The sequence below is a fragment of the Xenopus laevis genome, chromosome 8S (assembly GCF_017654675.1).
Source record: "Xenopus laevis strain J_2021 chromosome 8S, Xenopus_laevis_v10.1, whole genome shotgun sequence".
In the NCBI taxonomy this organism is placed as follows: Eukaryota; Metazoa; Chordata; class Amphibia; order Anura; family Pipidae; genus Xenopus; species Xenopus laevis.
In genome coordinates this window covers 12,735,165-12,762,769 of record NC_054386.1, presented here as the reverse complement: position 1 = coordinate 12,762,769, position 27,605 = coordinate 12,735,165, and the positions used below count along the sequence as shown (strand labels likewise).

Below are 27,605 nucleotides of genomic sequence, written 5' to 3'. Positions count from 1 at the left end.
AATATTTCATTTTAGGAGTGAAATTAGCAGAAGGAATCACCTGAAAGTCAAGTAATGACAATTCAGGAGATAACTTAAGATCAAGGTTCATTTTTTCATTTATAAAATGACCAATTTTATTCCATAACTCAAATTAAAGGTCATTCCCACATATAATGGAATAAAGAAGCTTTCCTTTGATTTGCATTTAGGACAATAAGGGATTGTAATACCGTCAGAATTCTTCAAATAAAACAATCTATAACTTAGATGGATCAATCTAAAATGTTACTCACCACCCTTGACCATTAATACGTTTATTAACATTCCTAATTGAGGATCATAAGGGTCGCAAAAGAATATTACCGTAACTTTTAATAAGGATGACCAATTTTTTTGCTAAGTTTTGTAAAGAATGAAGATAGTCAGGAGAGGATCTGAGACAAAAGTCAGTGATATATGGGATTCTATTAAAAGCAGGTTTCATTTTCTCTATTCCTTTGCATAGAGAAAGTTAGTCAACAGCAACACTATTGTTATCCACGAGGAGGTCTATACCCCATAGACATTTCAAGCGAAACAACCTATCACATTCATTGAGATCAAACTTGAATTTTAAGTCTATCAACGAAGTGTATTGACGCAAATTATCCAGCAGAAAATGAGGTTGGTCTGTAATATAAGCTGATGCTACAATGCTGAAATTTACATTTTGATGCTGGTTATACTGGTCTCTGTGCTGCCTTGTATCAGCCTTATATTCTATGCATACTATATATTTTGAGTCTGTCCCTAAGCTCAGTAAGTGACAGCAGCACAGAGAATGTGCAGTGAATCAGCAGAAAAGAAGATGGGAAGCTACTGGGGCATCTTTGGAGACACAGATCTTTACTGCTAAAGGACTGTGGTTGCCTTGGGCTGGTACAGAATCACAAAACATAATGTACAGCATTTCTAGCTACTTCTTTAGTTAGGCTTTAGTTCTCCTTTAAAGCAACAGAGACAAAAAGTATTAGTTTATTATCTATAGCAGTGATCCCCAACATGTTGCTCTCCAAACCCTTGGATGTTGCTCCAAGTGGCCGCAAAGCATGAGCTTATTTTTGAATTCCAGGCTTGGAAGAGAGTTTTGGTTGTTTAAAAACCAGGTGTACTGCCAAACAGAGCCTCAATGTAGGCCGACAACTCACATAGGGGCTACTAAATGGCCAATCAAAGCACTTATTTGGCACCTCATGAACATTTTTCACGCTAGTGTTGCTCCCCAACTCCTTTTACTTCTTCACGGGTTCAAAGGGTTGGGAAACCCGGGTCTATAGGATTCTGTTTTTAAACATTAGTCCCCCACATGCAGACACTGTATTCCAAACATATGTAAAGGACCCAAGGTTCAGAAATTGGTTGGTTGTCAGTTACCTCCAAACTGCAGCGGCGGAGACAATCTATGATGTTACCCAACAACTGTGTGTTCGCAGTTGAATTGTATGAGAAGATAAAAGAGTAGAGAGAAAAAAAAACAAAAAGCACCACACAATATAAACATAGGTATTTATTTTTCTTTAGATATGCTGCTGCAAAATTACAAGATTTGTTGAGTGACCGGACAGTATAGTAGAAAACACAACCACCATTGTTCCAATCTGACACTGTAGATGATCCTGCGTTTATAGTGCAATAAATTCTTTGAGCAAAAAGCAAGCTATAATAACTGCATTGATTATTCTGGTCCCAAACCTCGACAAGCAAAGCTAACAAAGTGGACTGTGCCACATTCAAGCTGTTACTCTAACTACAACTTGTCGTCTTCTGAACAGGCGCTTAGGCTTTTGCTTTCCCTGCACCAGCATCATCCACCACATCCCTTGGCTCATTGGGTGGAGGGATCTTAAGATCTGATGGCTCCACTCCCCAGATGTCCTTGGCATACTCTTTGATGGTCCGATCACTGGAGAACTTTCCAGACGCAGCGATGTTCTTAATTACCATTTTGGTCCATTCCTTTGGGGTCTGAAAGGCAAAAGGCTACTCATTTGCATGCACAATTCTCTCATCTGGTTTGCAGCATCGATGGCAAGCATTAGGCAATAGAAAACTTTGTCAAAAGCCAAAACCAAAGAGTACCATTCTGAATTTGCTTTTGTCAACTCTATAGTTCCTTGGAAATTAATTTTAATGAGTTTAAAGAGCAACTTAATCTCCATAAATTATGGAATTAAAATGATTTCTACTAAATGATGTACCTTAGCTCCAACCCTTTCACACTGACTAACTCCCATCTCTGAAATGGAGACACATAGCTAATTGTAGATCCTACACCTTCCTGTTTGGGACATTAGTAGGAATGCCATGAGTTGTTTGTACCAGTGCTTGGAATGCTAATCAAGTCATTATGGGTGTTCAACTGAGGTTCACAGGTCCAGTTTGAGGAATGTATATAGGGGCCCATTCACTAAGTTTGAGTGTAGGAATAGAGGAAAAAAAGTTTGAATTTCGAATGGTCGAATATGGCTACTTCAACTACGACCTTCGAATCGAACGATTCTAACTAAAAATCGTTCGACTATTCGATAATCGAAGTACTGTCTGTTTAAAAAATTTTCTACCCCCTAGTTCGCCACCTAAAACCTACCGAGGCCAATGTTAGCCTATGGGGAAGGTCCCCATAGGCTTGCCAACAATTTTTTGATCAAAGGATAATCCTTCGATCGATGGATTAAAATCCTTCGATCGTTCGATCGAACGAATTGTGCAAAATCCTTCGACTCCGATATTCGAAGTTGAAGTATTTTAATTCGGCAGTTGAATATCGAGGGTTAATTAACCCTTGATATTCGACCCTTGATACATCTGCCCCTTAGTGTCTTGGTACAGCGGCCTTATGAATAAGGTATATCATTTACAGATTACAATAGAGGGAAGTTTCACAGGTCTCCATTCACTTGTATTGAATCAAAGAGATTTTTATTTGTTCATGAATAGGAGTTACCATTTTCCTTGCTCTAACTGAAAAATGCACAATACCTATATAGTGCTCCATTGGCAAACTGGCAGGAGCCACTGTAATACTGTATACTTTGGACATTTATCTAGCAATAACTTTTGAACACAGCATCTGCCAAACAGACTCCTTTGAATTTATATATGTGCATTACTGGGAAAAAACACCAGAGGCATCAATATTTTTTACTTTTTTTACATGCCTTTCAAATAAAAGGGTCTTTACCAGGAAAGAACCAGCAATACTTTTGCTCTACTAATGAAAAATTCTTCAGAATGAGCAACATGCAAAAAAAAAATACAATCCATGAGTCAGTAGGTTGCAGTGTAGTGGAGGGATTTTCACATTGGTGTTTAAAGGACAAGGAAAGGCAAAAAAATAAAATCCCATTTTTACTTTCTTTAATGAAAAAGAAACCTATCTCCAATGTACTTTTAATAAAAAATGTGTACCTTTTTATAAGAAACCTGACTGTATGCAGTGAAATTCTCCCTTCATTTACTGCTGTGGATAGGAATTGTCAGACGGTCCCTAACTGCTCTGCAGGGAAACAATCATACTTATGAACAGCAGGGGGAGCCCCCGCCTTACTTCCCAGCCATGCAGAACTCAAGCAGCTTTGTTTATGACGATCCCTAAGCAGCACAGGACCACACTGAGCATGTGCAGGGTCAGGGTCAGGCAAAGGTGTTTAATAAAGTTACAAGATGACAGCCCCCTGTGGCCAACTTTTAAAGCATAAATCATTTGTTTGATTAGGCTTGTGGTGCGGTAAATTTATGCTTATGTTTATTATTAGTGATGGGCGAATTTGCGCAGTTTCGCCGAAAAATTTGCGAATTTTGCGAAACGGCGAATAATTCGCGAAACGGGTGCTGGCGTCTCGTTTTTGACGCCGGCGCCCGTTTTTGACGCTGGCGCCTGTTTTTTCGAAAAAAAAATTTTTGACGCCGGCGAACCTTTATTATGGGATATGGGAACACATTAAAAGGGTTTCTCGAGGTGATAAGTGTTCCGCTGTTGCCAAACATCTGATTGAAGAACATGCGAGCAGGAAATGTGGCTCTTTTTAAATTATAGACAGTGGTCCCAGGAGTCAGGAAAGGTGATATAGAAAAATCCCTTTTTTTAAAAAAAAAAAAAAAAAAAAAAAAGGCTTTTTGGATTTTTACCATGGATACGGTGACACCCAGGGGTTTAACTAGGGAATGGGAACTTAATTGTTTCATTGATTATAAGCCATTCCCATTGTACCACCCCACCCCCTTTTTCTAATTTTTCCTTTTTTTCAATATTTTTTTTTTTTTCTTCAAACTTTTTTAAATTGATTGCTTTCTCATTTATTCATTTTTTACATTTTCTGTTGTCTGTCGCTTTTTCATTTGCTTGATTCTTTTTGTTTAAGTCTCATTTGTATTAATATTTTATATTTCATATATCCTTCATGAACTACTTGATTATTTCTCCGCAGGCATTATATCTAGATATATTTATCTGTAACACCGTACCAACTAATTGATGAATGATCTATATTGTTTCATTTAATTATTTATTGGATTCATAATATACTATTAATTAATCTACCATATTACACATTACGGGGCATATTTATCAAGGGTTGCATTTCTAAGTGTAAAATACTTCGAAATTCGACCATCGAATTAAAATACTTCGAATATCGAAGTCAGTCTTTTTCACCGAATTTGGCCATCGAACGATCGAAGTAAAATCGTTCGAATCGAACGATTTCATCGATCAAAGGATTTTCCTTCGACCTCTAAAGACTTAGTCTATGGGGACCTTCTACAGCATTTTTCTAACATAGCACTTCGGCAGGTTTAATTTGGCAAAGTATTGGAGTCGAAGTTTTTTTAAAGAGACCGTACTTCGATTATCGAATGGTCGAATATTCAAATTGAAGTCGAAGTAAATTCCAAGTCGTAGTATCCTATTCAATGGTCGAAGTATCCAAAAAATTACTTAGAAAATTCCCTCGAATTCACTTTGACCCTTGATTAATCTGCCCCTACATATCTGATCATCAAATTACTGACGCTATAGTGACTGTCACGGTTTTTTAATTCAGATTGATTAAATCACCTGTGTGTGTTTTAACTTTTGTATAAGTATTTTGCCAGCAGGGGGCGCTTTTGGCTTCCGATGAAGTGACCCATGCAGTTCCGAAACGCATAGAGCCATGCACTCCCCTGCTCTATACAGCCACTCCAAACAATAATGATGTTTTTAACGCATATTTAATAAAATTGGATTTTTTTTTTTTACCAGTACCAGAGTACCCCATTCTATTTTGGATCCAGCTACACTTTGAGTGCGCCTATCTGTTGTTTTTTCATATGCCCAAGAAGTGGACCAGTTTGAAAGCATCAAGTTGGCACGTGTTGATGCTGTTCATTACGGTGGAACACATAAAAAGATCCGTAGCAAAGCATTGCATGAAGAATCACTTGCGTTTAAGAGCCCTTAGTGCAGTGATCCCCAACCGGTAGCTCGTGAGTAACATGTTGCTCCCCAACCCCTTGGATGTTGCTCCCAGTGGCCTCAAATCAGGTGCTTATTTTTAAATTCCAGGCTTGGAGGCAAGTTTTGGTTGTATAAAAACCAGATGTACTGCCAAACAGATCCTCCTGTAGTCTGCCAGTCCACAAAGGGACCAACAATAGCCAATCACAGCCCTTGTTTGGCACCCCCAGGAACTTGTTTCATGCTTGTGTTGCTCCCCAACTCTTTTTACATCTGAATGTTGCTCACGGATGAAAAAGGTTGGGGACCCCTGAAGTGTTTCTATGATGACTGCCTTGCTTGCTGTAAAGCACGAGAAATGTGAAATATAATTAAATTCTATAGTACTGTATAAAATATGTACAAATGTAATTTCTGGCGTTGCACTGGTTGGTGAGCTTACAGCTGTATTTATAGGTTGCCCTCATTTTTCACATGATCTGGTGATCTTACTGTATCCACAACTGTCTCACCTTGTATAACTCGCTGACTTTGTCTTGGCACTTGATATAGGCTTCATAGTCTGCAAAGACTTTAAACCTAATGGAGGAAATAAAATAAAGTTATATAACTCAAATGATAGACAATATGATACGGATGGATATGGTCAAAAGTTCTCAAGGAAGATCCCACTGACCTGTCATGGTTGAACAACATGTTCACAACATCTTTAAAGAGATCAGGCTTTGCAGGAGAGAAAAAGCCACTTTTTATCTGATCAATCGCTTTCTTTAGCTCAGGTAGTTTTTCATAATACTCGTTTGCGTTATATCTGAAAAATACGACTTTTGTTCAAAAGAAGCAATGCATTCTTCCAACTACAGGACCTGTAGCAATATCAGAATTGTATTCTTCAAAAAGGAAGATCGACAACACAAGGAATACAATACCGCCTGTACGATTGTTTCTTGCAGGGGCATTTTACAGGCAACCCCCAGGTTTTTTTGCATACAGATTTTTTTTTTTTTTTTTTTTTTTTTTTTTAAGTGTGCAAATCCTCAAACGTTGAAAAGAAAATGTAGAATACCATTTCTGATGTGACACTAAGGGACAAGTCTCCATTGTTATTGCCATGAAGCACAGACAGTGGTAGTTATGTACGTGTGGTGGTGTTGAGACGGAGCTGGGGTGGCTTAAGAGTATATTTAAAAACAAAAGCAGACAGTCTTACTTTTAGCAGTGACCACTTACTGCGTCAGTATCACATTAAAAGGGGTGGTTCACCCTCAAGGTTACGATTATTAAGTTATACAATGGCTTATTCTTGGCAACTTTTCAATTGGTCAGTTTTTATATTAAAGGGATACGGTCATAGGAAAAAAAATTTTTCAAAATGAATCAGTTAATAGTGCTGCTCCAGCAGAATTCTGCACTGAAATCCATTTCTCAAAAGAGCAAACAGATTTTTTTATATTCAATTTTGAAATCTGACATGGGGCTAGACATATTGTCAATTTCCCAGCTGCCCCAAGTCATGTGACTTGTGCTCTGATAAACTTCAATCACTCTTTACTGCAAGTTGGAGTGATATCACCCCCCTCCCTTCCCCCCCCCCCCCCCCAGCAGCAAAACAAAGAACAATGGGAAGGTAACCAGATAACAGCTCCCTAACACAAGATAACAGCTGCCTGGCAGATCTAAGAACAACACAATAGTAAAAACCCATGTCTCACTGAGACACATTCAGTTACATTGAGAAGGAAAACCGGCAGCCTGCCAGAAAGCATTTCTCTCCTTAAGTGCAGGCACAAGTCACATGACCAGGGGCAGCTGGGAAATTGACAAGGATCCCTTTAATTTAATTTTACATTTATCTCTTTCCAGCTTTCAGAAGTGGGTCACTGACCCCAGCAGTCAATAAATGATCGTTATGTGAGGGTATTAATTGTGTTACTTGTCTTTCTGTAAGCCCTTACCAATTTATCATCAAACCTTTCATTCACACCATTGTCTGGTTGTTAGGGTAAATTGGATCTTAGCATATTCATAAACCACAGTGATCCCCAACCAGTGGCTCAAGAGTAACATGTTGCTCACCAACCATTTGGATGTTGCTCCCAGTGGTTTCAAAGCAGGTGCTTATTTTTGAATTCCAGGCTTGGAGGCAAGTTTTGGTTGAATAAAGAACAAAAAAAAAAAACTGCAGAAAGCATCCTGCGAGTCCACATAGAAGATACTAAATACCCAATTACATATTTGGCATCCCCAAGGACTTTCATGCCCGTGTTGCTCCCCAACTCGTTTTTACATTTGAATGCGGCTCAAGGGTAAAAAAGGCTGGGGACTGCTGTACACCACACTTCGTTAATTTAAGAGTATTAACCTTAAGACAAAGATTTGTTTCCAACATTTGTATTGGGTTTTCCAAAACAAACAAGATTCACTTTTTACAGCGCAAGTTGAGTATGATTGAGCTATTTAACTTCATTCACACGCATCACACTGTTTAGAACACCAAGGCATAATAAATTTGTGAAACCAAAGACTATAAATGGCTTATATTAGTGTAATAAGTCCTTTGACCCGTACAATAAAGTTTAGTAACTACAGTAGATCTACTGTATAAGCTAACAAAAGCAACACCTAAAAAAAAAAAAAAACTAAACCTTCCATGGTGGCATTAGAACACTAAGGGGCACATTTACTAAGGGTCGAATTTTGAAGTTAAACTTCAAAAATTTGACTATCGAATTTGATACTTTGATAGTTGGGATTTATTTTTTTCGATCGAAAACGGCGGTTTTCGATCAAAGTAAAAATCGATCGATTAAATAGTTAGAAAACGATTATACAAAAAAATACTTTGACTACTCAAAACTTAGCCAAACACTCAGAAAGGTTAAAGGAGGTCCCCCATAGGCTAAACAGCAATTCAGCAGGTTTAAGGTGGCGAAGTTGAAGTTTTTTTTTTTTTAAAGAGACAGTACTTTGATTTTCGAAGTCCAAGTTTTTTTAATTCGAATTTTGGCCTATTTGATGGTCCAAGTACCCAAAAATTACTTCGAAATTCGAAGTTTTTGCATTTGAAAATTTACTTCGACCCTTAGTAAATGGGCCCCTAAATATTATGTAGAAGTTAATTGTGTTCTCCCAGACATTAGGATAGTTAGATCTGTAAGCTCCTGAATTTTAGTTTGTATTTAGAGTCTATTTGATTGAAAAAAGGCGACCAATTTTCAGAAATGTAGTTTTAGGGTCAGGCCACACTGGGCGTTTTGGGGAGATTTGGTCGCCTGGCGACGAATCGCCTCGTTTTTGCGCCGACCAATTTCCCCAAACGCCTTCCCTCACTCTGGCGACTTCGGAAAACGAGTCACCGCGTGTGATTAGCGCCGGCGTTTTTTTTTTGTTTTTTTTTCATTTTAGCCGGCGCAGAGTGAGGGCAGCTCTAAAGATAATGAAAAACATTTACATTTTCCTGGTTACATTTAGGACAAAACGATACTTGACCAAAACCCTTAAAAGAACGAAAAAGTTTTCCACGACCAAGATGGATTCATTTAAAATGTTGAGATCTCCAGTCCTCCGAGAAAAAACATTTGTTAAATTTAACCAATGAAGAAGTTATTCGAGTAGGGGTAATGTCACATAAGGTAGTTGGACCATCTCAGAGCTGTATCTGAAAGGGGGTGTTTTTGGTCTGGAGGGGGACCCCAAAAAGTACAAGCCAAATAGCTGATGTTTAAGAGCCCTACATTGACGCTCAGACTGATTATCGCCTCCGCTATGTTTCTGAATGGCAAACCACCTTTTATTGGAAACCAAGAGAAATGTACTTTTAATAATTATATATTGGTAGTGGCCAGAGATTTTTAAGTTCGATTGATTTTTCAGACCCGCCCAAGTAAGAAGATTCCCATTTTATAGGGTCAACTACATCTTTAATCAGAAACAAATGACGTTTTTTGGAATGAGCGAGACAGGCAGAGTAACCAGGTTTCGTTTTTCTCCACAGCAGGTGAATTTTTAAGATTTGAGTAACAGCAAACCGTGGCTCACAGGTACTATTTCAATTGCGATCTACAATTTTCTCTATCAGTTACGTGTTTGTAATCTTAAATTAATTTAGCTATTTATTCCTAACAGTATGTCCAGGACTCAATGCCTAAGAAAGAGAAAATTTAACAAGCAAGAATTCTTACCCTTTCTTGTCCACTTCTGCCACATCCTCCACTCTCATGCCAAATATAAAAATGTTCTCCTCTCCGGCCTCTTCTGCCATTTCTACATTGGCACCATCCATTGTCCCAATTGTCAGGGCTCCATTCAACATGAACTTCATGTTTCCAGTGCCAGAAGCTTCAGTCCCTGCTGTGGAAATCTGTTCAGACAAGTCTGTAGCTGGAATCACTGCCAAAAGAAAAACAGACAAACATTCTCCTCATTGACATTGTCGTCAAGGAAAGTCATAAGGCCTAAATATTAAAGTGGCAGTTTTAGTAAGTGAGCTAGTGTTTTGCCATTAACCTGCAATTAAGATTCACTGAACTTTCACAAATCTTAAAATAAATTGATCGGAAGTATAAAACATGTCAATCTAATTATCTGCTGGACAATACTTGTGTGTAAACTTTGTAGCTAGTTAGCTTTAAAGGGCATGTAAAGGCAAAAAAATAAAATCCCATTTTTACTTTCTTTAATGAAAAAGAAACCTATCTCCAATATACTTTAATTAAAAAAGTTGTACAGTTTTTATAAGAAACCCGACAGTATGCAGTGAAATTCTCCCTTCATTTACTGCTACTTCAGATGGTCCCTAACTGCTAAGCAGGGAAACAATCATACTTGTGAACAGTAGGGGGAGCCCCCGCCTTACTTCCCAGCCATACAGAACTCAAGCAGCTTTGTTTATGACGATCCCTAAGCAGCCCAGACCACACTGAGCATGTGCACAGTCTTAGTCTTGCAAAGATGTTTAACAAAGTTACAAGATGACAGCCCCCCCCTGTGGCCAACTTTGAAAGCATAAATCATTTGTTTGATTAGGCTTGTGGTGCAGTAAATTTATGTTTATATTTAGTATACAAAATACAGCATTTCTAGCCTTATTATTTTAGACTTTACATGCCCTTTAAAGGGGCAGTATACCCCCTTGTTCAACACGAGTTCAATGAACAGTGTTTGTGCCAGTGGCGTAATTAGATGTTACTGGGCCCCAGAGCAAATTCTTTTTCAGGCCCCCAAAATGTCAAGAGATTGACCTGTATTATACCAGTATTTATTGAAATGGTTTATGAATTAGGACTTCACGGGCCCCTATACCTCCTGGGTCCCCCAGCAGCCGCAGGGTCTGCTTCCTTTGTAGTTACATTCCTGGTTTGTGCTGAACATACTATTTGCTTGTTGTCATTTCTTAAGCTACGCAGGACACACTGGCTGAAGCTACTACATGTTTGGTAGTAACCAAACATGGTTAGATTACCGGTTCAGATAATCCCCCTGCATAATGGACTCCCACTAACAAAACACTCACAACAAAGGATGGGGGTTGTTCAGTTACATTATCTACTGCAGAAGAGCCAACAATGGAGTAGTTCTCGTTTCGCCCTATTTAGCTCACAAAACAAAAAACGGATTTTTGTGATTAACACACTTGTGTGATTTTTTTTTTTTTTTTAAGAAGTCGGTTTACAGAAGATGCAAAGTAAGGGACTGAATCCGTAGCTTTAGTTCCTGTGGGGTTGCTGTAATAAAATTGAATATATATCCGTAACTAACCTTTTTCAGCCAGTGATACTCTGTAGTTCTCAAGGTAAATAACCTTGAGCTTGTTTCCCACGGCTGGATCATGGTTGACAATATCTCCCACAGAGGTAATTAGTTTTATTATCATCTTTGCCATGTGATAGCCTGGAGCAGCCTTTAATTTAAAAGTAAAAAAACAAACAAAAGAGAAGTAGATTTGTATCAACACTTCATTTAATAAAAAACTTAATTAAAAGGAACTGTAACGGAGAAGCGTTACTACTAAATTAACCAGATTATTGGATTCTCCCTCAGCAGCCATAAAATGTTTGATGACTGCCAACTCTAGGTTTATAGGTTGCAGTTTTCAGCGAGTATAGCATCCCTCAATGCACTACAACATAACTCCCACAGTGTGCAGACTTATTTTTCTTTAGAAAAACTAAAGTGAAACCTGCAAGGAACTTGAATGAATGAGCTGCTCTTGAACTCCCCAGTGATCCCACCGTTTGGCTCTTTAACTCCCCAGTGATCCCACCGTTTGGCTCTTTAACTCCCCAGTGATCCCACCGTTTGGCTCTTTAACTCCCCAGTGATCCCACCGTTTGGCTCTTTAACTCCCCAGTGATCCCACCGTTTGGCTCTTTAACTCCCCAGTGATCCCACCGTTTGGCTCTTTAACTCCCCAGTGATCCCACCGTTTGGCTCTTTAACTCCCCAGTGATCCCACCGTTTGGCTCTTTAACTCCCCAGTGATCCCACCGTTTGGCTCTTTAACTCCCCAGTGATCCCACCGTTTGGCTCTTTAACTCCCCAGTGATCCCACCGTTTGGCTCTTTAACTCCCCAGTGATCCCACCGTTTGGCTCGAACTCCCCAGTGATCCCACCGTTTGGCTCTTGAATTCCCCAGTGATCCCACCGTTTGGCTCTTGAACTCCCCAGTGATCCCACTGTTTGAATCCCCCAGTGATCACATTGTTTGGCACATTAAGGCCAAATTATAAAATCTGCTAAAAATAAAGACAAGATTTGTCTGAATCTTCCAAAGGTTCATTTCATGATCAGCCTGAAGCTTGTATGTAGAAAATGATGCTGGTCATACATGGGAAAATATTTGCTGCCAAATAAAAAATCGTAATTATTGGCCGGGGCGCTGTCAGATTATCAGCAGGTATGGATGGGAAGAAGGCATATGCAGCTATTATATGCAATTTAGATACTTTGACTTGCTTCGGTCAAAATAGTTTTGTCCAAGCCGAAATGCTGTGCTACTCTTCATACTTACTTTCCCTCCAATAATAACCGTTCGAGGAACAAAATCCTTGGAGGGATTTGCTTTGATGCCTACAACAAAAAGAGAACAATTACCATAAATGTGTTTGTATTATGAAGTGCACATATCAAGGAGTCTATGTATAAACCAATATGGTTGATACCATTTTAATCAAATAATTGGAATCTTTAAAAATGGTTTCCTTTTACTCTAATAAAACCATACCTTGTACCTGATCATGACGAAGATATAATTAATCCTTATTGGAGGCAAAACAATCCTATTGGGTTTATTTAAACAACCTGAAAATACAGTCATCCAGAAAACCCCAGTCCCAAAGCATTCTGGAAAACAGGTCCTATACTGGTATAAATGTTACACTTCTTTCAGGATGTTCAGAATTGTGTAAAATCATAAATAATTGCAATAAAAAGTTGGACAAAATATGGCGTGATCATTGCACAAATATCTGGACATCCAACTAAATCCAGTCTACAAGATTGTTGGTGTAAGTCAGCCCTGAAAGCTCCATGCACTTGTTATATTCAGATGCTACATCAATAAATAAATAAATAAAAAACAATCACAAAAAGCAGGAGCAATAATGTTTAGGAGAGAATGTGGCACAGTGATTAAGCAAAATGAAAAAATTATTGGAATTTACACTGGAATATGCAGACAAGTCAAAATGTATATACCTACAGCTATACAGCAACTTAAATTACCAGAATACATCACTTAAATACAATTAGCAACAGGCAACATCTATCCAGATAAATCAAATATAAGAATATAGTCATAGGAAAAAAATGTTGTTGTACATACGGTTATACATAGTGATAATATGGAGACAGTTGAGCAGTTGTCGTTTATATTCATGGATCCTTTTCACATGAACATCAAACATGGAAGATGGGTTGATCTTCATCTTGTATTCCTTTTCCAGGAACTGAGAAAATTTTAGCTTGTTGTCCTAGGAAAGGAATTCTTTTATTACTACAATGAAAAAGCCCACCCGACGAGCTCACCACCAGCAGCTAATGTGCACACTTGCCTCTTTAACTTTAGAGATGTCTCTGATAAATGAGTTGTCATCAACAAACTTCTTCAGCTGGCTCAACTGGCTCAGGTCTTTGACATAGTCTTCACCAATTTTCTAAAGAGGGGAAAACAAAGTTTAGAAGAGGTACAAATATTATGCATTGGAGAAAATAATTTTTTATCAATGTTCTAGCACTGCCAATAATATTTTTTTATTATTATTATTAATTATTATTATTATTATTATTATTTTTTATTATTATTATTATTATTATTTTATTATTATTATTATTATTATATTATTATTTTATTATTATTTTTTTTTTATTATTATTATTATTATTATTATTATTATTATTATTATCATTATCAATAATAATAATAATAATAATAATAATAGTTGAGAGAACTTTGCTGCCAGAGAAAGTTCTGAATGCAAGGAAGGGAATCATCTCTAGCTAAAGGCCCCCATACATGGGCCAATAAAAGATGCCGACAGACCCACTTCCAAGAATAGAAGAAATTTTGTTTTTTATCCTTGAATAAACTTGGTGGTGAACAGATTTGAAGCCTTGCATATATTGCATTGGTTAAAGCTGTATAACCCTTGTATAAAAAAAGTTCTAAAAAGGGGATTATATGTAATCTGGGAGAAATGGCTGAACACCTGTAGTGTACATTGTTTATTCTGTAGTAAATTGTACGATTCTTTATGGTATTTTCTGTATAATGAGTTTGTAATTAATGGAACCAAAAAATAAAAACAAAAAAAAATGTCATTGCCAGTGCTTGTTGGTGTTCCCCAATTAGTTATGTGACCAAGCACAACCAAATTAGAATCTTTTAGAACAGATTCTTTTTTACCTGTGAGCTACATTTAAAATAAAAAATGATGGAGCAACACAAGCATGAAAAAAATAAATCCTAGGGGTGCCCAATAAGAACTGTAATTGGTTATTTGGTAGACCCTATTTGGTCTGGCAGCCTACAGGTGGGTCTGCTTGGCAGAACACGTGGTCTTTAGGCTTGCAGAATTTACCTCAAGCCAGGAATTCAGAAATAAGCACCTGCTTTTAAGCCACTGTGAGAAACATGTTGATCATGAACCACTGGTTGGGGTTTTAGAACGTAAGCCTAAAGGTGGCCATACACCGGGAGATCAGCTCGTTTGGCGATGTCACCAAACGAGCGGCTCTCTCCCTGATCTGCCCACATTGAGGTGGGCAATATCCAGCTGATCCGATGGTGGGCCCTAGGGTACAGCGATCAGATCAGAGGGTAGGCAATACAGACGGTGGATCGCAGGACTGCATCAACGAATATATGTGGCCATGATCTGACGGGATTTTACCCTGCTGATCAACATCTGGCTGACTTTGTCAGATATCGATCGGGGATGGCCCCACACATCTGCCAATAAGATGCTGACTTGGTCTGTCGGCAGCTTTTATCGGCCCGTGTATGGGGGCCTTTAGGGACTACAGAACGCTCAATTTCTGCTCTTTTAAATTCTGGATTGTTATCATTGGACACTCAACAGTACAACACTGCACAATAATCTGGCGCTACACTGTGTAAAATAACCGCAATATCAGCTTCTCAGAAGGGCTGCTTTTATTCCACTGGTGTATTAGTGGCCTACATCTGACAGACTTCAATTAGAGTGCAGTTTACCGCACGGGGCGACAATAGGGCCTTGCAGAATGGCCAGTTCAGAAGGAAATAAAGAGGCAATGTCTGCAATACACTATCATCCCCACAGTTGCTACAGAAGATGAGAAACTACAAAAGTCTGAAGTATGAGGGGGAATTTGCTTCAAACAATACAGGTAATGGATGATGTAAAGGGCAGAATTATCACCTCTGCTATCAGCTCAGCAAGGCCAGGGTTGCACAATAGTAGCCAGCGCCTGGGAGTTATTCCGTTTGTCTTGTTCTGGAATTTTTTTGGCTCCAGTTCACTAAAATCTTTAAACCTGTAACAGAAATATTACAGCTGTTATATATCCCTCTTTTGCATTTTACATTGGATAAGCTTCATTGTAGCGGACAAAGGCTTCTGAAGCCACGAGTTCAATTCCTCTGAACACCAATGTGTGTGGGGGTTTTTTTCGTTTTTTTAATCCCCTGGCCACCAATTGATTATTTTAATACTCTATAGGCCCCTGCCACCAATGTTTTATTTTTTTTTTTAAATATTCTTTGGGGCCCAATTTTTTTTTTAACTTGTAAGAGGGCCCTGTTCACCTTAGGGGTTACCTTTTTAGCGCTGATGTCTGTGTGGTTTTTCAACTGTGATGTAGAGTGGGCGGGATCTGGGGTGGGCCGGCCTGGGCCCAGAAAATGTTGTGATTTCTAATGGCGGCCCTGGTTACAACTGTTGAAACCTCATTGCGGATGGTTGCTCTGGGCAACATTATCAATGTATAATGTTTCATTCCACTTTTTACACAGCATGATAAATAGGCCGCGTGTGTTTTTGAGAGCAATAGAGCATGAAAGAAGGATAAATATCTAGTAATCCGCTGAAGTGAGAGTACTCCATGATTCAAGCAAGTAGATTTAGGGCCCTTCAACACAGGTTTTGAAGGTTTTTACCTGCATTTTACCTTTTTTGCGGTGATTTTTATGTCACTCTACTGCAAAGCAATACCGGAGTTAAATTAATCCTGTCTTGCCTATTGACTAAAATTGGATATGGCAATGTTTTATAGGTGGCGTTAATACAAAAAAATCTTCCATGTATCTTACGACTGATCACAAGAGACATGACATTATACAGTTCGATTTTGAAGTTGCCTTTATGAAGGGATGCACCCAATCCAGGATTCGGTGCATCCTTGTTCCTGGCCGAACCGAATCCTCATTTGCATATGTAAATCAGGGGCAGGTAGGGAAATACCGTGACTTTTCGTCTACAAAAGAATTTTTTCCACTTTTTCCTTTCCTGTCCCTAATTTGCATATGAAAATTAGGATTTGGTTCGTTATTCGACCGAATCTTTCACCAAGGATTCGGCCGAATCACAAATAGTGGATTTGGTGCATCCCTACCTTTATGTATGGAGTTGTATATAAACATTACCACTGCAGCTGAGGCAGACTTGGAGATGTAGATGAATGGGCTCATTTATAAAAAGCAGCAGCACAAGGGTGGAAGCAATCTGGGACATAGACTACTGACCCTGCTCATCACCCATGTTGCAACACTCTGCACCTTGTGCCAAATTGGAAATTTACTGACGGGTAAAAGGGGATCCTGTAATGCCATAAGCAAAGGAAGTACAAGTTCACTTGCAGCTTGTAGGCGTGTGCAACCTAGGGGCAATCCAGGCTACATCAATACATGTGTTCCTGCATTTAGCTCTGCTGAGCACACCCAGAACTGCATACAGAGGGAGAACTCTGCTTTATTCGAATTGATAATCCCATGGAAACAAGGTAAAATAGCTTTTGAGTCCAATACTTTTTTGTATTTTGCTCTTAATATGCCCATAAGGTGACTGAAACCACTGGAGGTCAAGGAGAAGGAACAGAGGTTGCAGATATGCAGCAGGTGAATAGAAGCTGCTTAAAGGAGAAGGAAAGCATTTCATTGTCAATAGATTAGCTGCAATAGTGCAAGCTAGAATGCTATATTTATTCTGTAGAATGTTTTACCATACTGGAGTAAAAAGCTCTAGAAGCTCTCTGTTTAGGATAGCAGCTGTCATATTAGCTTGGTGTGACATCACTTCCTGCCCGAGTCTTTCCCTGCTCACTTATAGCTCGGAGCTCAGATTACAGCAGAGAAGGGAGGGGAAAGAGGAGCAAACTGAGCATGCTCATGCCCAGGGCAAGGAGGTTTAAGCTGAAAACAGGAAGTCTGATACCGAAGCCCATGAGTACACAATAGAAGGAACAGAGGACTCTGAGCAGCATTACTTTGAGGGTTTACCGGTATATTTAGGTGGACCTTTCTGATAAGGTTTACTTTGTTTTAACCTTGCCTTCTCCTTTAAGGCTGAAACTGGAGGCTGCCAGTAAATTCAGCAAGTTAAAATGCAGAAAATTACTACATTAATATTTAAATGTCTTGTAATATTCCCTTAGACATATATAAATATACCATTTAATATAGGGCTGTTTTAAATATAGCGGCTTTTTGCAGAATACTGGGCTTTGCATCATTTTCTGAATAAAAGACAAGTAGATGGCAACCTCTTGACCACAAATCAAAAACACATTAAGCTTACACTTCATTTTTCACGATGTCCGAATGAATCTTGGCTACACCATTAACAGCATGTGATCCAACGATGCACAAATGAGCCATGTTGATCCTTTTCACTCCATCCTCTTCAATCAAGGACATCCTTCTAAGCCTGCCATGGTCTCCAGGGAAGAGTGAGGATATTTTCTGGAGTTGCGTTTGTCGTGGAGTGGGAGAAAACATGTATAGATTACATAATTAACAACAGTAGCCCATTACAAACCCACACCCTACCATCATGCAATTCTACTCTAATGCATCTCTCATTGTAGCAAAAACAAAATAATTGGAATTGGAACAGAGAATTGTTGGAAATGGGCCAGATAAGGGCAGAGACACACGCTCAGATTCGGGGAGATTAGTCGCCCGGTGACTCAATTGTTTGTTTACCGAAATCACCCGAAGTTTCCTTGTGAGGCGACTTCAGAAAACGAAGCGCTCTGAGTGCCATCCCGCCGGCGATTTACATTCTAGCCGGTGGGAAGGCGGTTCGGGGAGATTAGTCGCCCAGAAGGGCGAATAATCTCATTTGATGCCGGGCGAATAATCTCCCCGAATCGGAGCATGCGTCTCTGCCCTAAGTCTGCAGAGTTAGAAAGCTTTTAGTGCTTACTTCTAAGTGCTTTTGGTTAATTTCATAGATGATCTGGAGATGTCTTGGCAGGAGTTTCTCAAAAAGGTCCACGGGCCAGCGTTCCAGAGCTTCAGGCAACACAGTGTGGTTTGTGTATGCAAATGTTTTCTTTGTGATTTCCCAGGCCTGAAAAACAGCAGTACATAATTATATTCTGAGAGGGAAAGTGAGTGCATTGCTGCTAGGATACAGGAGAAAGCCTCTCGGCAAAAAAACAAAAAAAAAAACCAGACACATTAGGCACTTGAGCTACTCAGAAACCGTGGTTAATATAGCGATTGCCAGATAATTAGCTGAAGCTATTCATTTCTTTCCCAGATTTAAATGGTTTACATTTTAGGACTGCTATTCAAATGATACATGAAATACATTTTAGTATTCTCTTATTTATATATAGCACTGCCATGTTTTGCAGCACTGAACAGAGATTATACAATTCTCACATCAGTCCCTGATAATAACATCACCCATACACTCTAGCCTTTTGCATACCTATACAGGTATGGGACCCGTTATCCAGAATACGTGGGACCTGGAGTTTTCCTGATAACTGATCTTTCAGTAATTTTGCTCTTCATACCTCAAGTCTTCTAGAAAATCGTGTAAACATTAAATAAACCCAATAGGCTGGTTTTGCTTCCAATAAGGATTAATTATATCTTAGTTGGGATCAAGTACAAGCTACCGTTTTATTATTACAGAGAAAAAGGAAATATTTTTTGGATTCATTTATTATATTGGAGTCTATGGGAGACTTTCTGGATAACGCGTTTCCGGATAATAGATCCCATACCTGTACTATAAAGTGTGTATAAAAAGTCCTCAGTTGATTCCATGTTTTGTACTTCCATACTAAGTTGCTCGTCCAAACATCTATCTCCTTCTCACATAAGGAAACAGACAACTGTCAGAGGGGGTGAATTCATAAGTGATCCCCAACCAGAGGCTCGCGAGTAACATGTTGCTCACCAACCCCTTGGATGTTGCTCTCAGTGGCCTCAAAGCAGGTGTTTATTTAATTCCTGGCTTGGAGGCAAGTTTTGGTTTCATAAAAATCAGGTGTACTGTCAAGTAGATTCTCCTGTATGCTGACAGTCCACACAAGGCTACCAATAGCCAATCACAGACCTTATTTGGCACCCCCATGAACTTTTTTTTTCATGGTTTTGTAGCTCTTCAACAGTTAACATTTGAATGTAATTAACTGGTTAAAAAAAAAAAACGGGGACCTTGGATTTATAAAAAGGCTTTACTTTATTATGACATTAATTCTTACGTAAGCATGGGGTTTGTTTACACAGAGGTAAATATTTTTATTTAAAGAAAATACTCTGTTTATAGAGGAGTGGCAGTCCAAAAAAAAAAAAAAAAAAAAAAACCAGTCCATTCTAATAGCAAACGTTTGTTATGTTCATTGAAAGAACAGGCAAAATATATTTTCAACATAAGTTTATACATTGTACCAGTGTTGAATAAAAGATTTATATAGGTATATAGAACCCTGCATATTCCAAACCGGAGAGCAGTAAAACTAAATTCATAATCCAGATAGAAAATAAAAGATCACACTAAGATATATATAAGTTTTTTTCTTTGCCAGTATAAATGTTTTTTCCTGGACTTTTATCCTGTATTTATAAAGTGCAAACATATTCTACAGCACGTCTACACTACAGCAGATTTACAGCTGGGAATTAAAAATCAATAAAATGTAACTTGTACCTTGTCCCAGGGCAGTTTTTCTATATCCAAGAATGCCCTCATTAATTCTGGGATTCCTAGGGCCGGGTGGGTATCATTCAGCTGTATGGCTACCTATGGAGACAAAGAAATGGAACAGATTTAAAATTAAAATAGCAGCAGCCAAGGACTGGGTCATCTGGGCAAAGCAGGAGGTGTTCCACTGCTTTTAAACAACTGTACAGCCTAAAAAACATATGCAGCAGATACTGAAATACAGACTACACAGAAGTGAATACTGTACTATAAAACAACAGCTATCCAGCTAAACTCAGGATCATGTCCTGGTGGCATGAAATAATATGTTCCAGTCATACAGGGGCGCTTACCTTTTCAGGGAAGGAATCAAATGCAGTTCGGACAGAATCCCGGCACCCTAATTTTGAAGCCTTGAATCGGCGGATTATATCCTGCAGGGAAGCAGCCACCACGAAGTATTCTTGTTTCAGACGAAGCTCTTTCCCTTCAAAGAACTGCAGAAAATAAATATTAGAACGGACAGTGGATGCCGCATGAGAAATTGTCACTTTCCAGAACGTTCACATTCTGAAATCTCAATTGTGCCGTCATGTTACAAAACCAAGGCATTCCAGATTTCTGGTCATTTAATAATAAAGATTAAACAGAAGAATTTAGCAGCGTGAGCCAAACTTACATTATCGTTTGGATACAAGACACGGGAGATGTTTTCAGCCAAATTTCTGTCCAGCACGGCCTGAATATAATCACCAACATTAACTAGAAAGAAAAAATAAAATGTAAGCACAGGGCCATAAGAGGTACAATAAGGGGGTAATTTACTAAACTCTGAATGCAAAAATCCCGAATAATTTGATTTTTTTTTAATAAAAATCAGACTTTTAAAAAATCACGAATTGTTCAGAATTTATTAAACCCAGAGGATGGAAAAGTCAGAATTAGAAAATCCGGCATCTCAGACCTGTCTAGGTTGCATAAAAGGCAATGGGAGAATTTGCAATGATTTGTTCATGTGCGTTGGGTTGCGTGCAATACCCCGGGCAAAAAAAGCATAAGAATAAGAGTTTCGGGTGAATAATCCGAAAAAAAAAAAAAATCTGAAATCAGATTTTCCTGCAAAACAAATTTTTTTCGGGAAAATTTAATAAATAAGCGCAAAAAAACCCACTTTTTCATAAACTTTCTACCAGACAGTGGTGGGGGTGTGAACACATCACAGCAATGGCGGGAAGGAGAAGAACAATTATGTTTTCAGCGGATTGGGGTGGGTCAAGAGGTTTTGTTAAGGTTATCACAAATACCGGCAACTACATTGCTAGTAAATTTGTAATACCTGCCCCGGCCTTGGCAGGTGTTTTACCGGCTAGGCCGGTAAAATATCGGCTGGGTGGCAACCCTAGGTACAATGTGCCACCTTATCACCACCACCCCCCTTAGCAGTTTATTTGGAGAATCCAGGATTGAAACAATACTTGTGTAGGGAAAAGCTTACTAGGAGTTTTGCAACACTACCAGTCAGTTCATGCACCGACAGATTCCTATGCTCAATGTGGCTGCACAAATTTGTCATTTCAATCTCCCATTCATTTCAATAGCAATTATGTAGACTTTCAAAGGCACATATAAATAACGGCAGATACATTAGATAGCTTCAAGAAGGGGATGAATGCCTCTTTAGTAATAAATAATAATAGCATTCGAGCTTGCACTATTGCAGCTAACCTATTGGCAATAAAATGCCTCCGTAGCTTTCCTTCTCGTTTAAAAGGAACGAATAGCGCTGAATGTTTGTTTTTAGTTGCTTGTTAGCATTTCTGAGGGACTAACACCCTAGCACTAGACAAACTTTGCACCACTGCCCTAAAAGGAATAAGAAATTCTGCATTCTATATACCCTTCATTATATGCAATATGCCTAAAGTTGCAGTTTCTTTACATTTCTGTCAACAAAGTTCAGGTCTAGTTATGTCTTAGTACCGTAAGCCTTATTTATTGGGTTGCATTTGGCACATTCTCCTCCTATATTTTTATGGTGAAACTGCAACTGTGTTTTTATTCGGATTTTCAAAAACATTAAATGCTAAAACTACATTTAGCTTATTAGAAGCCCTAAGGAAACCGATTGCAGCATTAGAAGCAAATCATGCCATATAAGCAAAAGTGACATGTTTAATATTAGTTTTAGACGAAGCATGCCTGGGCAGGTTGTTTTAATCCAAAAAGGCACCAACCCCATGCTAAGAAGACTAAATGCACATCATTCCGACACGGTTTGTACTGTAAACATTTAGGGGCAGATTTATCAAGGGTCGAATTTCGAAGTGGAAAATACTTTGAAATTCAACCATCGAATAGAATCCTCCGACATTCGAAGTCGGAGGATTTTATTCATCGTAGAATCGTGCTCCGATCGTACAATTCGAACGATTTTATCGTACGATTTTCCTTCGATACCCAAAAACTTAGAAATACGCTCTGCCAGGTCCCCATAGGCTAACATAGCACTTTGGCAGGTTTAAGTTGGCGAAGTATTGAAGTCGAAGTTTTTTTTTTTAAAAGAGACAGTACTTCGACTATCGAATGTTCGAATCTTCGAACGATTTTTACTTCAAATCGAAGTCGAAGTAAATTTCGAAGTCGTAGTATCCTATTCAATGGTTGAAGTATCCAAAAAACTACTTCGGAATTCAAACTTTTTGTACTTCGAACTCAAACCTTAGTAAATCTGCCCCTTAGATTTATGTACAAAATCAGATTGTGCCAATAGAACAGGTGTTTCATATTTAATCTTCCATCAAGAAAAACACTATTGAGCCGGTATAGTCTTCCATATCCTTTAAGGCAGGGATCCCCAACCTTTTGAAACTATGAGCAACAATCAGAAGTAAAAGGAGTTGGGGAGCAACACTAGCATGGAAAATGTTCTTGGGGTGCCAAGTAAGTGCTGTGATTGCCCATTTGGTAGCCCCTATGTGGATTGGCAACCTACATTGAGGCTCTTTTTGGCAGTGCACCTGGTATTTATACAACCATAACTTGCCTCCAAGCCTAGAATTCAAAAATAAGCTCCTGCTTTGAGGGCACTGGGAGCAACATCCAAGGGTTTGGAGAGCAACATGATGCTCACGAGCTACTGGTTGGGGATCACTGCTTTAAGGTAACCTGCAGATTTAATTCCTTTCATATGCAATGGTTAGCAGCAGACACTTGCGATATCATCAAGAAATGCAAATACATTTTGAGGCATTTAAAGGAATTTACTCTCTCAAATAATACCATTATTCATACAATTGCTTTTCAGTCATTCCTAAAAGTAGTGTCTGTTAAACTGCCAAAAATGTGTCTGCACCGAGAATTTCTTTGGCAAATTATGCATTTTCTGAACACTCACAGTCACGAAGGTTGAAGTCGTTAGGTGCACGAGCAGACCAAAGCCTCATGGTATTTACAGTATTATTCATGTAGCCAGGCACTGGGGTATCATATGGCATCGCCAATACAACCTGTTTAAGGAGTAAGACATGCTTTTGTTACATTTCTATAATATGTTTAATGACAGAAGAGGCGACAAGAATTTGAGAGAGTCTTTTGTGGAACAACTAGTCTTTGCTTGATCATACTAAAAACAATGCAAAAAAGATATTACAGGGAGGCAATGTGGCATGGGCAAGCACAAGATATCATTGAATGCACACAAGTGTTTCTATTAGTGGCTGATGTGGTTTTCCCGAGTACACACACAAAGATGCACTCAACCTCTGCAAGATTAATCACATGAAAAAAAGTTTAAAATGGAGAAGATTTCAGGAACATTGATTTGACGGAAGGTCACATAAAACAAACATTTTACCAGACAATGAAGCCAGATGAACATGCAACCCACCTGTGTATCCACCCATCGGGGTCCTGTTTTTGTGGACTCCACTCTTCCATAGAAATGAACAGGAAGCATGAATTCAGGACGTGCTTTCTCCCAGGGATTTCCATGTCTCAGCCAGTCATCTGCCTCTTCCGCCTGTTTTCAAATACATGTATTGGCAATGTAAAAGGAAAATAAAAAAAAGCTCCTTTACTGCAGGAGGAGAAGAGAAGATCTACACTGTGCAGTTAGTAATGCGTTTATGGTTACAGAACCCCTTTAGGACATACTATAGTTGTGCTGGACAAATGCAACAATGGCAGTAGTCCAATTTAGGAAAAAACATTTGCACACACAATTATGCTAGTTTGGTATGTTGTACCACATTGGTTTCATTTAATTGTTTGCATTCTGTAATTAATGGTTTTAGTGCACTTTGCCAAATGCATGAACACCAATACTTGTTCCAGTCTGGCTAAATAGGTTCTCAAAAATGCTCTGGCCACATACAGAGCATGACTTGCTGTCTGTATTTCATGATATAACCAAGATGAAGACAAAACACAAATTTGGGATGTACCAAATCCACTATTTTGAGATTTGGCCAAATCCTGAATCTCGTGAGATTCAGAAGGGTAAAAAAGAATCACGTGGGAAAAAAAATTGCAGTTTCCTCGTTCTTGTGATAGTCACATTATAAGGATTCAGTTCAGCCAGGCACTTTGATTTGCCCAAATCCAAATAGTGGCAAAAAAGGCCGAATCCTGCCCAATCTAAATCTTGGGATTTAGTGCTTTCCTAATTAAAATACTAATTATTAATATTGATACATTCTATTTGTGCCTGTTTTGCAGTATTGTAGTGTATTTAACTACCCCCAAAACCATGGCTTGTTATGGATAAAAGTTGCAAGGTTTGCCCCAGTCTGGTAACATGTTATGAGTTACCACACCTGACAAACATTGTGATTTATTAGGGCTCTTACAGACGAACATTTGAAGCTGCGCTCCCCTGCGTTCCGTTATTTTTCTCTATAACTTATAAATTGAATTGGGACCGACATACGTCCGACCCTGGGTTTTAATCAAGAGATTTGGAAGTGGTTATTGCAGTCGGATCTAAATCGCAACAAGCTAACTTGTAACCCTTTGCCTTAGGAAATGAATGGGGTAATCTAAGGGCTCTTACAGACGAGCGTTTGAAGCTGCGCTCCCCTGCGTTCCGTTTTTATGCGTTCAGCCGCAGGGGAGCACAGGAGTAGACGCATTCAGTTTTTTCAAAGGGGCTGTACTCACACAGGCGCATGTAGGCGCCGAACGCAGGAAAAATGCGCCTACATGCGCAGCCCCAATGTTTGGTCTTTTTCTCTATAACTTATAAGTTACATGTTAGGTAATAAATTCAGGAAGTGGCTTTCCCAGAGCTTGCAGTTAATTTCTCAATGTTGGCCATGACTTTGCACAGAGCAAACCAATTTTTAAAAGTAATAGGAAGCTAAAGACATATTTGTATGTCCTATAAAATGTTTAAGCTTGTTTTACTGTTGTCATGTTCTGCCATTTCAATTACATCCTTCACTTCCTCTCCTCGAAATAATTTATCAAACTGAAAATGGAAAACATTATAGCATTTTTCAGTAGGTGTTATGGTAACAATATTTTCTATTTTAAAAAGGCAAATGAGAAAGAAGGAATTCTCGTCTTTATCAAACTATCAGTCATATCGGTGCTCTACGGAGGCATGTTTGCCAAACAAAACAGATTAAGAACCACAAGATTAGAGATTGTTTAATGGTACATGAGTAGGAGATAAACTTGTCTGTTCCACAGGTGAAAGGCAACACACGGGTGGCTGGAAACAAAGCTATGGGAAAGGACACACAGAGCTATAGGTTCTGCTGCTCTCAGCCTGCGTGTTTTTGCATCTGCTCCGTGTCCCTGCTCCATTCATCTAAGTTGCTCCCGTCTGCATATGTTCACATAACCTACAGCTCCGTGTGCCCATGCCCGAATACTCAGTGTAAGGGACCTTCTTCCACTACCTGTTGATCTGCCAGTACCAGCAATATTTTACTATAAAGGTTTGTATGCTTGCAAGTTCCCACAAGGTTGGGAGTTCTAACTGCTCGGATGTGCACAGGGCTACAACTATGAAGACATTTGTCAGCGGGTTATCCATGGTTTTACTTTTGTGTTTACTTTATAAAGGGATCTATCCTCTAAATGTATTAGTATATAAAAGGCGTAGTTCACCTTCACCTTCAAATTTTTAGCAAGTACGGTATATTTGTGTTTTTCTTTATTCATTTATTTAGCAGCTCTCCAATTAGAAATTTCGAGAGTTATCTGGTTGCTAGGGTCCAATTTATTCAGTCTCACATTCAACCCATTGCAACCAGGAGATGGTTTAATTGAAAACATAAGTAATGAAAACCAACAAAAACATTTTCACCTCAAAGAGCAAATTTTTTTTTGGTTACCAGGGTCAGTCAGTGTCGGACTGTCCTACAGGGATACCAGGAAAACTCCCGGTGGGCCCAGGTGTCAAGTGGGCCCTCCTGCTGCTAAACATTTAGCCTATTTCATGGTCATTCCCTATTTCTATGAGAACAAAAGACTAAATAGATGGAATAAATAGATTTAAGTATGTAGACAAAAGAGACTAGGAGAATAGAGGTTGAGTGAGGAGAGGAAGAATTATAATACCGATAGTGGGACCCTGATATAAGGGTTTTGGGTGGGCCCCTGGTGTCCCAGTCTGACACTGAGGTCAGTGACCACCATTGTAAAACTTGAAGAAACAAAAGGTAAATCATTTTAAAACTTAAAAAAATTTAAATTTAGAATAGGCCATTCTAGAACATACTAAAAGCAAACCTAAAAAAGTGAACAAACCCTTTAAGTGCTGGAATCTATCTACATTCTAGTAGGCCATAAGGCTAAATGGGGGAGCCAATGTATTCTAGTCTATAAAGTGAACAAACATTTGGTGCCTTTCGTTGCTGCTACGAAGAAAACTTCTTCTATATTGACTCTCAGGAGCTTCCCCCACCATGAAGGATGTTTTATCACAGATAAACCAATTATGTTGGCAGGAAGCGTTATGGACAAAAATAAATAACCCTCATTTAAAGCGCAGATTTTTAGATAACTGGTCACTTTTCTTCAAACAAATTGATCCTAGTCATGAAATTGAAATTTTAGGGGTTTTACAAATCTGAGTTCTACATAGATTTGATACTGCTGTATTAGTTAAGTTTTTTTCATTTTAATCTGTAAAACCACTGAGTGAGGTTTTGGTTTATCTTGGTTTTCATTATTTCTTTCCCTTTTATTTTATATGCTTTATCTATTTTCCTTTGGAATCTGACTTTAAGGGGCATATTTATCAAAGGTCGAAGGTAAAAAAAGCTTTGAATTCAAAAAGACCAATCGAATGGAGGGTGAAGTTTTTTTGGGGTCGAAGTGGGCCGAATTCGGCCTACTTCGAATCGCACGATTGTACTTCAATTCAAAGCTTTTTTAACTTCGACCTTCGATCTCCTAAACTCCTCCAATTGCCTCCATACAGGTTGTAGGAGGTCCCCCATAGGCTAAAACAGCACTTCGGCAGCTTTTAGGCAGCGAATGGTCGAAGTCGAAGTTT

General features: G+C 38.8%; 1 protein-coding gene across 1 annotated transcript in view; it reads right to left on the bottom strand.

Moving 5' to 3' along the window:
* Positions 1 to 1,513: 1,513 nt before the first annotated feature.
* pygl.S (phosphorylase, glycogen, liver S homeolog) overlaps positions 1,514 to 27,605 on the bottom strand; it is a 36,247-nt gene continuing 10,155 nt past the window's right edge. The window contains 16 exon segments of the mRNA NM_001094658.1: positions 1,514 to 1,986; positions 5,971 to 6,037; positions 6,135 to 6,269; positions 9,640 to 9,847; positions 11,216 to 11,357; positions 12,469 to 12,527; positions 13,282 to 13,429; positions 13,511 to 13,612; positions 15,359 to 15,473; positions 17,732 to 17,895; positions 18,362 to 18,508; positions 20,105 to 20,197; positions 20,452 to 20,595; positions 20,778 to 20,860; positions 23,493 to 23,604; positions 23,985 to 24,116. Of these exon segments, the coding sequence (NP_001088127.1) occupies positions 1,798 to 1,986; positions 5,971 to 6,037; positions 6,135 to 6,269; positions 9,640 to 9,847; positions 11,216 to 11,357; positions 12,469 to 12,527; positions 13,282 to 13,429; positions 13,511 to 13,612; positions 15,359 to 15,473; positions 17,732 to 17,895; positions 18,362 to 18,508; positions 20,105 to 20,197; positions 20,452 to 20,595; positions 20,778 to 20,860; positions 23,493 to 23,604; positions 23,985 to 24,116 (2,040 nt within the window). The 3' untranslated portion in view covers positions 1,514 to 1,797.